The sequence below is a fragment of the Falco rusticolus genome, chromosome 2, assembly GCF_015220075.1.
Source record: "Falco rusticolus isolate bFalRus1 chromosome 2, bFalRus1.pri, whole genome shotgun sequence".
Lineage (NCBI taxonomy): Eukaryota > Metazoa > Chordata > Aves > Falconiformes > Falconidae > Falco > Falco rusticolus.
The window spans coordinates 1886479-1897678 of NC_051188.1; the positions used below are offsets into that span (position 1 = coordinate 1886479).

Sequence of the window (11200 nt, forward strand, 5' to 3'; positions counted from 1 at the left end):
TAGTAGCTGGTCCCCCCTACCCCTGGGGCTGCACACACTGCTTGAAGCTGAGGTTTGGCTTTGAACAGGTTGGTAGCCCCATGCTTTATGGCTGTAAGGAGGTGACAGTTTTGCAACCTTGCTGAAGACTTTCCAATAGTCTGGAGCCGTTTTTGCTGGGCCCCACAGGGCAGGATCAGTGCTGTGCTGCCATTTGTCTTGATGACCCGCTCCCGGTCATCTCTAGCTCCACCTGTGCATAGACATGGTTGCACCCCTGGTCAGTCAGTGCCGCCTGGCAGTGCCAATTCTATCAGGGTGGAAGGTCCTAAGAGCAAATCCCCCGCAACGCTCCCAGCCCACTGCACAGGCTGGGAAACCACAGTCCCTTCCAGGTTGCCAGTGATTCATATGCAAATGTTGGAAGCAAACAGGATGCCAGCTTGTGCCCTCTGTCCCAGGGATGGGAGCAGAACAGAAAGGAGCCAGCCAGCAAAAGCGGCGGTGGTGCCCCCCGAAAAGGCAATTGCACTGTGATGACAATGTGCAGTGGCTGGTTATTATTAATATTTCTCTTCTGTCTATGTGAAATAATACAAGTTGTTCAAAGAGATGCTGGGCAAGAGAAGGCTGGCTGCATCACATCAGGGGGTCTGACAATCTTCAGTACAAGCGTTGCTTTGTGGGGCTTCCCCAGGGCTGCTTTGATCCCTGCTTATAACCATTTAAAAATTCAGCCAACAACTGGGATGGAGTTACAGGGGAGGGTGCAGAAAGCCACATGGGGCAGACCTCCCCTTCTGTCCTCATCATCCTCAAGGACATAATTACCTAATTATCACACATTAACAAGGGGGACTGCAGCTTCTCCCTGACCCACCCTGTTCTTGCTCCAGGAGTCTTTTTGCTTACAGAGCCATATTTTATTTTTCAGCTTTAGTGTGGTTTCCAGCAAGATGAAGTCTCTATCAAATGAATTGTTCCACCTGGACCTCAATTTTCTCTCCAGATGGCTTGTCCCTCTTAAGCTGCCCTGGTGTGATATATTTTCCCTGAGCTGCGATGGGTTCTCCCTGGGTCCTGGCTCCTCCCTGGCTGGCTGTTATTGACAGCTGCATGGCTAATGCTCCGTAGCTCTGTGGCATGTCATTCAGGAGAAACAAAAGCGGATTGCTCCCCCACCTCTCAGGCAGTGAGGATAAAGGGGACGCTTTTGTGCTTCCCCAAGCACTGCTGCAGAAGGGCTGAGCGTGCTTTGTGGAGGGGACCTGTCTCCGTCGTGGATGGGAGCTCTCCAAGAGGGAAGTTGAGTCTTCTCTAGGACCCACCTGGAGAGCACAACTTGTGGGCCAGGTAATGTTGGACTTCTTGTACTAGCAGCTGGGGAGGCTTGCAAAAAAACCCAACCAACCAACCAAAAAATAAAAACCCACACCAAACAAACCAAAACAACCCCCAGCATCTGCTGCTGTGTGGCACTTGGATGGAGATGGTGACCCAGAGAAGAACGTGCATGGCTGAGGGTAATGGGGCAAACCCACTTTTTCTTTGGTGTTGGCATCGTTTGTCTCATGGGTGGACAGAAGGGATGTGAGCTGGGGAAGGGCATTTGGATTAACTGGGGGGTGGGTTGGTTGTGTCTCTTTGTAAGGAGGTCAGCCTGACCTGTTTCTTCCCAGCACTGAGCTGTGCACAGCTGTGCACAATCCTGATGGCTTGGAAGTGTGTGTGGATCAGGGAGAGAAGCAGGGATATAGATGTGCTTTTCGTTCTTGGCTGGAGCAGCATGTGTGGGTGAAATGTGAAGTCTGCTGTGCTCTTTGCAAAGGCATCTCTAGAGAGCTGCCTTTAGTGTAACTTCTCTAAATCACTTTGAACCGATTAACAGCTGCTCCTTTCTGTACACAGCCCTGAGCACCCGTCAGTGGCATTTGGGGTGTTTAGAGCCTCCACAGAATTTCTTAAGACATTTAGTTAGGGCTTGTCATGCTGCTTCACTGCTTTTTAGGTCTCTGCAGCTCCCCATGGTACAGGCAGAGGTGTTTTCCCCACTGCTGGGGGATTCTGGAGGCACAAAGGTTACAGTGATGCTTTCTCGGAATGGTGGGGTGAAGATCCTCGAGACTAGATTTGGTTGTCCTATACACAGCTACCTTGGTGCAGGTGCAGCCAGGAGGTGTCCTCTGGAGCGTGGGAGAATCTGAGCACCGTTGGGGTCTGTGGTCAGATGCGATGGCTGTCTGGGAGATGCAGGTGTAGGAATAGAGAGGCAGGACTAGAGCAAAGACAGGGATTTTCACTCATGAGAAATTCAAGGTAACTTTTCTCAAGGGATGTGCTACCTGCCTTCCTGCAGGGGAGTAAGTGGACACCACAAAGCCAGTGATGTCTTAGTAATACCTTCTAAAATTCTAAAAATTCTGAAATTCTAAAATTCTAAAAAGCGTGGCTGGGGTGGGAAGGGACCCCTGGAGCCCACCCAGCCCACCCCCCTGCTGAAGCAGCTCTCCCAGAGCAGGTTGCACAGAGCCGCGTCCAGGCGGGTTTGAATGTCTCCAGAGCAGGAGACCCCACAGCCTCTCTGGGCAGCCTGTCCCGGTGTCCCGTCACCCTCAGGGGAACGATGTTCTTCCTCACATTCAGATGGAAGCTCCCGTCTTGCACTTTGTGCCCGTTGCCCCTTGTCCTGTCGCTGGGTGCTGCTGAAAAGAGCCTGGCCCCCCCCTCTTGGCACTCGCCCAGAAGTAACTTAAAAGCAGAAATTTGGCCACTGAGATGGGATTAGATTGGACATAGCCTGGTGCTGTCGCCGTACTCTGGTTTGGAGGAGGTTTTGGTTGCTGATGAGAAGCCATATGTGCTGATGAAGGGGCAGAATCTGTACTTCCTCATGGCACCCAGGAAGATGCAGAAACCATGATGGTGTTGGACATTGCAGTCAGGTGTTTTAATAGTGTACTGTTCTCTTGTCTGCTTCGCAATCAGGATGCATCGAATGATGAAAGAAGAATCAAGTTTCAGGACAAGCAGCTTGGAAAACATGACGCGGGACCCGAGCAAAGAAAAGCTGCACATGAAGCTCTGCAGTGGGTCCTGCCATGCTGAGCAAATTCTCCAGACACTGAACTCCTACCGGCAGAGTGGCATCTTCACAGATGTGGTGCTGTTAATTGATGGACAAGAATTCCCCTGTCACCGTGCCACTTTGTCAGCCAACAGCACATATTTCCGGGCCATGTTTGGTGGCAATCTCAAGGAAGGCCACCAGGATATCATTAATATCCAGAAGATATCTGCTTCCACTATGTCTCTCCTTCTTGATTATATGTATGGGGGGAACATCATAATTCAGGAGGACAATGTTGAAGGCATCTTGGAACTGTCTGACTTGCTGCAGATTTCCAAGCTCAGAGATGCTTGTGTCACCTTCCTTGAAGGCCAGCTTCACCCATGCAATTGTTTGGGCATCATGAAGTTTGCTGATTCATTCTCCATCGCGTCTCTGACAGAAAAGAGCAAGAGGTTCATGCTGGAGTGTTTTGTGGAGGTGTCGTGTCATGAAGAGTTCCTGGAGATGGGTGTGAAGGAACTGGTTGAATATCTGTCTGATGAGCAGCTGGTGGTCCCCAAGGAGGAAGTGGTCTTTGAGGCAGTCATGCGCTGGGTACGGCATGACGTACCTGCCAGGAAGGGAGTCTTGAAGGACCTCCTTGAGCATGTACGTCTGCCCCTGCTTGACCCCACCTACTTCCTGGCGAAGGTGGAAATGGATGGACTCATCCAGGACTCAAAGGAGTGCATTCCTCTGCTGCATGAGGCCCGCAAGTACTACATCCTTGGGAATGAGGTCAGCTCTTTGCGATCAAGGCCCAGAAGGTAAAACACAGTGTCTTCTTCCCTAGACCAGAAGGGCTTAAGTTGATGAATCTTAAAGTTTGAGGGGAATTCTTGGATTGTTTGGGGTTGTTTTCCCTCTGATTGCTTCTGATTTGGCCTCCCTGTTTCCAAAATGAAAGCACCGGAGATGTTTGCCTGGCTTAAGAGATTCCTGTGAAATTTATACTTATGTATGTGATGCTTTTTTGTTGTTGTTTTGTTTTTTGCTGGCAAGAAGTACTTTAGTCACACTGCTCTGGGTGTGCAATGCTGCTATTCAGATGTGTCCGAGCTATGGGCAGGAAGGGGTGTTGGTAGCTCTTTATTTCTGTCTGCTTTCACCGATGGGTAGAGCACTGGGTTGAGACCTGTTCTCCATTCCCAGCTTTGCCACTGGTCTGTTCTCCTGCTCCAGGCTGTCTGTTAGCAGAAAGGCTTAGACTGGTCTCAGTCCTCCTGGCCATCAACGTGGTGCCTAGGTCAAGGGTATTGCTGCAGCATCAGGAATCAATGTCCACAGAAAAAAAAAAAGCAGTTACTGTCCAGATGGTTACCCAGGCATCCCCAGATTGTTGTTTTTATTTTTTTTCTGGTTGATTTATTGATGAACAGCAAGAAGATAGAGATTCTGGCCCAGGCAGCTGCCAGTGTAAAGGCGAAGAGGCAAAGAAAAAGTGATATATAAAGTTGTGTGTGCAGAAATCTGCACCTTTTTGTGACTGTGAAGTTTGAATTTGATGAGCCATATTTTCAGTTTCTTCATGGTGCCACAGGTCCCTTAGGGTGCGCTTGGTAAGAATCCTGATGGACACCTCTGCTCTGGGGTGGGTTGCTGTATCAAACTGAGTTGGTTTCCAAGGCTCCACATCCTTTTCCAGAGGACACCCATGACAACTGGGCTGCAGGGCCAGGGTCTTGTGCTCTCCTGCTCTTCAGCCCAAGGATTGCAGGTTTTTTTGTCGCTTAGTGGAGCGTCCTGGACAGAAGGATGGAGGTTGCTCCAGCGCATCTCAGAATTCCCAGCCTGGTATATAGGTAATGTTTCTGTCAGGTGGAAGAGATGGTTTGACACATCTCTATGCTGAATACCACAACTGGCTATTGTATACAGAACTGCTAAACAACAAGGCCTGTGGTGACCTCCTCAAGGATGCAAACAGCTAAAATTCACTGGGGATAAACCCCACTCCGTAGCATCCACATTCTACCTCCCTCCTTTTACAGCTTTGGTTTGTGCAGGCAATTCACTTAACACCATGGCAAAGCTGGGGACTGGACCAAGTCTTTCAAATCCTCTTTCACACTCCTCTTTCCTCTCCCCTCCCCTCCTGCAGAGCCGTTCCTCTCTTGCCTCCTGTTAGTTGGAAGGATTTTCCTTCCCCTGCTGTCTGTCTCGTCTGCTCGCTGCTATTAGGGCTGGAGAGATATTTCCTGGAAACACTTCTCTCTCCAGGCAGACAGCTTGCCGCAGGCAGGCTGCCAGGAATGGTTTTCCATGCTGGTGTCTGTGCCTTGAGGATTATTAGATTTGATTGTGCTGGAAGGGGGAGGGTGAGTGGCAGGAGGCAATCTCACGAGGGACTTCTAAAAGGTTATTCTCATTCTCTTTACCTATGCAGTTTGGATCACTTCCCACCCAAGCTGGGAGGTGCTTTTGATTTGATCGTGCAGACAGAAGGAAAGGTGCAGGGGTGAAATGATTTGCCCAGAAAATCAGTAATAGATGCAGTAGAGGAGCTTGCCCTATCTACAGGACTGTGCTGCCACAGTGTCCTAGATAGGATGGGAGGGATGATAGAAAAGAGTAGCCTGGCCCGGGGATTTACCCATGCTATTCATGGTGTAGGTTCATGGAGCTGGCAGAAGTCATCATTGTCATTGGGGGCTGTGATAAGAAAGGCCTTCTGAAGCTGCCCTTCACAGACCTCTACCACCCAAAGAGCAGGCAGTGGACAGCCCTCTCCAGCGTGCCTGGCTACACCAAGTCAGAATTTGCTGCCTGCACACTGAAGAACGATGTGTACATATCAGGTGAGATTACCCTGGGCCAGATGGTCCTTTTCTGGTTGAAAACACAGCACAACCTCTGCTCGGACAGACCGCTCCTTAGGTCTGTTCACTAGGACTCATTCACATATGTCTCAGCTTTGGAGCAAAGTCACTTCTTGGTGAAGTTTATCCTTAGGTGGTTTGGATTTTGCTGTCCCAAGGAAAAATTTCACCTTTGAGGGGAAGGTTGGCAGGACTGAAAAAACCTTTCCCCAGGATTCAAAAACCTTTCCCTCCTCTTTGGCATCTGTCAAAAACGTTCAGCTGTGGAATGAGCTGGTTTTGGTGTGTGCTGTCAGGCAGGGTTTCCTAAAACATCAGAGTCTCCTGCTTGTCCCTCACTTGAAGTATCACAGAATGGTCAGAGTCACAGAAGGGACTTCTGGAGATCATCTAGTCCAACTCTGTGTTACAACAGGTTCATCTACAGCAGGTTGCACAGTTGCATCCAGGCAGGTTTTGAGTGTCTCCAGAACAGGAGACCCCACAGCCTCTCTGGGCAGCCTGTCCCGGTGTCCCGTCACCCTCAGGGGAACGATGTTCTTCCTCACATTTAGATGGAAGTTCCCATGTTGCACTTTGTGCCCGTTGCCCCTTGTCCTGTCGCTGGGCACTGCTGAAAAGAGCCTGGCCCTGTCCTTGTGGCACCCACCCTTGAGATATTTGTAGACATTGATAAGAACCCCTCTCAGTCTTCTCTTCTCCAGGACTATCAGATGAGGCCTACACAATGCCTATATAATACCTATCAGATGAGTTCTGTGTAAAGGATGGAGCAGTGTAACAAGTGCCTTGAAGTCCAGATGTAAACTCAGCTTTCCAAGGGAGGTACCATGGCCATAACCCAATAACCCAACAGCTTCTGGCCTGAGCTGTTCCATTGCATGGAGGAACTATGCAATATTGTTGTGTAGTGAGGTGATGGGGCTGTCCTTGGGATCACACCAGCCCTCTGTACCTGTTTTTCAGGAGGACACATCAGCAGCAATGATGTTTGGGTGCTGAGCTCCCAGCTGAATGTCTGGATCAAAGTTGCTTGTCTGCAGAAAGGCCGATGGAGGCACAAAATGGCAACACTTCAGGGCAAGGTAAGCAATGGCCCAAATTTTGAAAGGAGCCACGTGGAGCACTTTCCCCTGCTTCTTCTGCTGCCCAGTACAATGAGAAGTAGTCAGTGTGTGTTTGTCTTCTGAACCATTTAGAGATGGTTTTGATTGGGGAACAACTAGGACATGACTAAGACATCATTGTTTCAGTTGCCTGTGTGTTGTCACCTGAAGTAGCCACAAATGAAACTGTAGTAATAAGATCTACCGTGGGATGGTGCAAGACTTCTGCAGATAGTGGTGTTGAGTCTGGGTGAAAGCTATACAATGTGGGGTGTTCCATGGAACCATAGAATGGTTTGGGTTGGAAGGGACCTTTAAAGGTCATCTAGTCCAATCCAAAGGTTTTATCATGGCTTGATGTCAATCTTTCTGACCAAGTTCTAGCCTCTTACGTGTGCTGTGTCCGTGTAGCCCGTTAAGTAAGTCCAGGAGTTTCTAATCTACCTGCTTTTCTCCTTTTGTGGCAGATCTACGCTGTGGGAGGCTTTGATGGCTTTTACCGCCTCTCCAGTGTGGAGTGCTATGATACCTTCTCCAACAGCTGGTCAACCTTGGCCCCATTGCCTCAAGCCGTGAGCTCAGCAGCTGTGGTCTCCTGCCTGAACAAGATCTATGTGCTGGGCGGTGCTGTGGATGACACCGCTAACACTGACAAGGTATTGCTGGGTCATCAAGAATGGGCAGAGACCTAAAAAAGGTTTGCCAGTGAACATGGAGCATAATGGGGTGGTCCTTAAGCTACAAGGGTGCCTGCCTTTTTTTTTTTTTTTTTTTTTTTTTTAACTAATGAAGGCTCCCTTATAATAAGATAAGAAGTCATATATTTAAATGGAAGCCAAGGAGGCTTAGGTACTAGAGAGATAAGGTGTCAGGAGTGGTCAATATATTATGCGTGGTTTCAGTAGAGCCTTTTCTGCTCTGAAGCGTGGTCAGGCCTGAGGCACCACAGGAAAAACCTCCAACACTGTAGGCATTCACTTCACAGAAGCACCAACAGTAGTAACTGTCCAGGGGAGACCTCTGCAAGCCAGGCATGATGCTTCTATTCTCCTGAGCTGCAGAAAGTGCCATCAGTGCTTCTCAGCTCCATCTCTGAACACTTAACTGTGCACTGTAGTCACCTTTGGGGCTAGTAGTTTTTCTGGGAGACGTGAATGCAAGAAAGAATGGTAGAACCCCTCATTCCTTTGCTCACTGCACTGGTCTTTGGGTGTTGAAGCTACCATCTGTGTTTCTGTCCCTATGTGCTTTTATTTCTAGCAAACAGCAGCTTCATCCACGCAGGGAGATGTGGTAAATTCATGTTCCCATAGCTCTGTTTCTCCTCCCAGGTTCAGTGTTATGATCCAGAGGACAACACGTGGACGCTGTTGTCTCCCACCCCTTTTTACCAGAGGTGCATCAGTGCTGTCTGCTTGGACAACATCATTTATGTTGTAGGTGGACTCCTCAGTAAAATATTCAGCTACGATCCAAGGAAAGACAGCTGGCGAGAAGTGGCCACCCTCCCTGGGCCTCTGGTAAGGAAGAGGTTTAGGAAAGAAGCTCTGAGCCTTCCCTTTCTCTCTAGAATAGCAACCATCTGAGATTGAAGGCAAAGAAAATACATTGTGGACTTGGCTCTGAGCACTTGAACGTGACCTCTGCAGAGCAACTCAAACATATATACTTGCCACCAGTGTCCATACTGCTTGGAGGATATCTTTCTCTCGGCAAACCCAAGTTTTCCTGATGAGGCTGGGTCTACACTAGCTATTAATGTCAGAGAAGTAGATCTGTAGGGTGAACCCATTAGTGTTGAGGACCTGCTCTCCATGCTGCAGGTTTCAGGGTGAGGGTTATATTGGCTCTGGTCTGGTCCATGGACTAAACACAGACTAGTGGTGGTTGTGTATCTTGGTTCAGTGTCATTACAGTTTTGCACTCCAACCATGCTGCAATGTGAGCCATGGCGCAGTGAAGAGGAATGATGGGGGACAGCTTGCCCCAAGCTGGATTTAAAATGCCCACGTCCATGCACCCTTATAAGTGGCTTTCACAGAGAGGTGCTGTCTGGCTCTCTGGAGTCTCGGTGTGCTTGTGAGTCTGTACTGTGCCTGGGGGACTGCCAAAAATAGCAATGAACCCATTACTGTCTTGAGGCATTTCAAGTTCCTAACCTCTTACTGAAACAATAAGATTGCACCACCCCAAAAGGCAGACATCACTTCTCTTGCCTACTTTTTCCCCTTCTCCTGGGCAGCTGAGACTTGAGCTCATTTAAATGACTCAACCTCCTGCTCAGCCCTCTTTCCTAAAGCTAAAGGTTTGTTCCTCAGCTCTTGGGCTTTCCTTCTGCTTTCCAGGAAAGCTGTGGCCTCACAGTGTGTGGAGGGAAGATTTACATCCTGGGTGGCCGAGATGAGAACGGGGAAGGCACAGACAAAGCATTCACTTTTGACCCGGTAACAGGGAGCGTGGAGCAGCAGCCACCGCTGCAGCGCTGTACCAGTTATCACGGCTGTGTGACCATCCTGCAGCGCACGAACAGATGACCACAGGGCTCCAACTGCATCTGCCTCACCTTGAGACAGTGGCAACCCAGCATGTGGACAGACATCTCACCTTTGTGTGGGGAAGGGCAGCGCAAGACATTGAAGATGTGCTCCAGCCAGCCCCTGAGCAACATCTGTTTTGTTTTTCCTGGCCTACTGATGCTGATGGCTTTGATGCTGATATAGGTGAGAGGATGAAAGGGTGCTGGGCTGTGTGAAGTTGCATTGCAGACCTTGCCACAGTAGGGTTCAAGTATCCTTGCAGCCCCTGGAACTATTGAATTGGACCTTTACTTAGGTTTTCCTGGCTGTAGATTACAGTTTTCTGTTATGTTGGCAACAGAGGCTGGCTGTCCTGCAAGGACATGTATTTGCTGCTTTCTGACATACAAAACTTGCAGTAACAATTACGGGATCCAATTCTTCAGCTGAAGCTATCAGATATTTGTGTGTTTAGCTCTGTAGAACCCTGTGTCAAACCATGGTGGTGACCTCAATGGTCATTAATGTCCATGAACAGTTAGCCCCATTACAGCAGAGAGCTGAGACTGAAAATTCAAAGCTGATATCCCAAGGTTTCTCCACTAAATCCCCAAAAACCTGGTTAAACAGTCCAAGCTCTGCCTCCATTCTGCATGTACTCCATTCTACAGTACTGTATGAGGGTCCTTTCCCCTAAAGCACAGAGTGCTGTCTTTTTGCATACATGTTTTGTGGTTGGACTGCTGCCTTGCTGTTTCTCTGTCATTGAGAGGACAAGTGACTTGTAGCCAGGAGTTCCCTCTTCAGAGAGCAGCGGCAGCGGGCACTATTAACGTGTAGGAATTAAGCATGAAGACCTGAAGCCACAGAATCACATCTGGCTCATTTTGGCTCTGGAGTATGCTAGCAAGTATTAAACTCAATATTTAACAGATTTGATACAGTGTCCCTGGGAGCCTAAACATGCAGCTCATTCAGAGGGCAAGCGTTCAATTACACAGACTGCATTGCTCCAAGCCAGTTGGTCTTAGGTCCAGAAATTATCCTGAGCATATTTGATTTGGTAGAATAGCCGTAGCTTTTGGTGTCAGTATCTTTAGTCCACATCTGGAACTGGTAATTTCTGATGGCTCCATGTAAATGTTTGTGTTGTTCTGTTAGGGACTTAGTTGCTGCCAAATGTAGAGTGGGCTCTCTTAAAAATTCCCATTACTTATACATTGCAGGGTGCACCCCTCTACAGCAGGCTGCTGGCTGGCTGCTGTTTTCTCTGCACCTTCCTTTCCCCCACCCCAATGCATTTCCTAAAGGGAAGAGGAGATCAGTGTGCCCCAGTTACAGCCAGTTTTGGTTCTTCAGCAGGAGCTTCTTCTTGCCATGTTTTACATGTCTTCCTGAAAAAAAGGTAACAACTATGTCTGCTGGCCCACATACTCCCCTTTTCAGGGCCTGTTAACTGTCATAAACCTCCTGGTTTTGCCTGCTTCCCCTATACGGTTTTTACGTGGTTCCCTTTAGTACTTCTGTTTGCTGTCAACTCTGAGAAGTTCACCTCCTCTTTGTGATGATATCAGGCTCACCTGTAAAACATGGCAAGAAGAAGCTGCTGCTGAAGAACCAAAACTGGCTGTAACTGGGGCACACTGATCTCCTCTTCCCTTTAGGAAATGC

At 48.8% G+C, this 11200-nt stretch overlaps 1 protein-coding gene across 2 annotated transcripts; it reads left to right on the forward strand.

The window, feature by feature from the left end:
- Positions 1 to 941: 941 nt before the first annotated feature.
- Positions 942 to 10821, forward strand: KLHL35 (kelch like family member 35). Of its 2 annotated transcripts, XM_037378551.1 has the most exons (7): positions 942 to 1332; positions 2965 to 3855; positions 5702 to 5886; positions 6874 to 6992; positions 7481 to 7669; positions 8345 to 8533; positions 9359 to 10821. In XM_037378551.1, exons 2-7 carry the CDS (start codon positions 2966 to 2968, stop codon positions 9545 to 9547), a joined length of 1761 nt encoding a protein of 586 aa, XP_037234448.1. In that variant the 5' UTR covers positions 942 to 1332; position 2965; the 3' UTR covers positions 9548 to 10821. The 2 variants fall into 2 exon arrangements, with proteins under 2 accessions (XP_037234448.1, XP_037234449.1); XM_037378552.1 differs by lacking the exon at positions 942 to 1332 and having other exon boundaries at positions 2631 to 3855.
- The last annotated feature ends 379 nt before the right edge of the window (positions 10822 to 11200 follow it).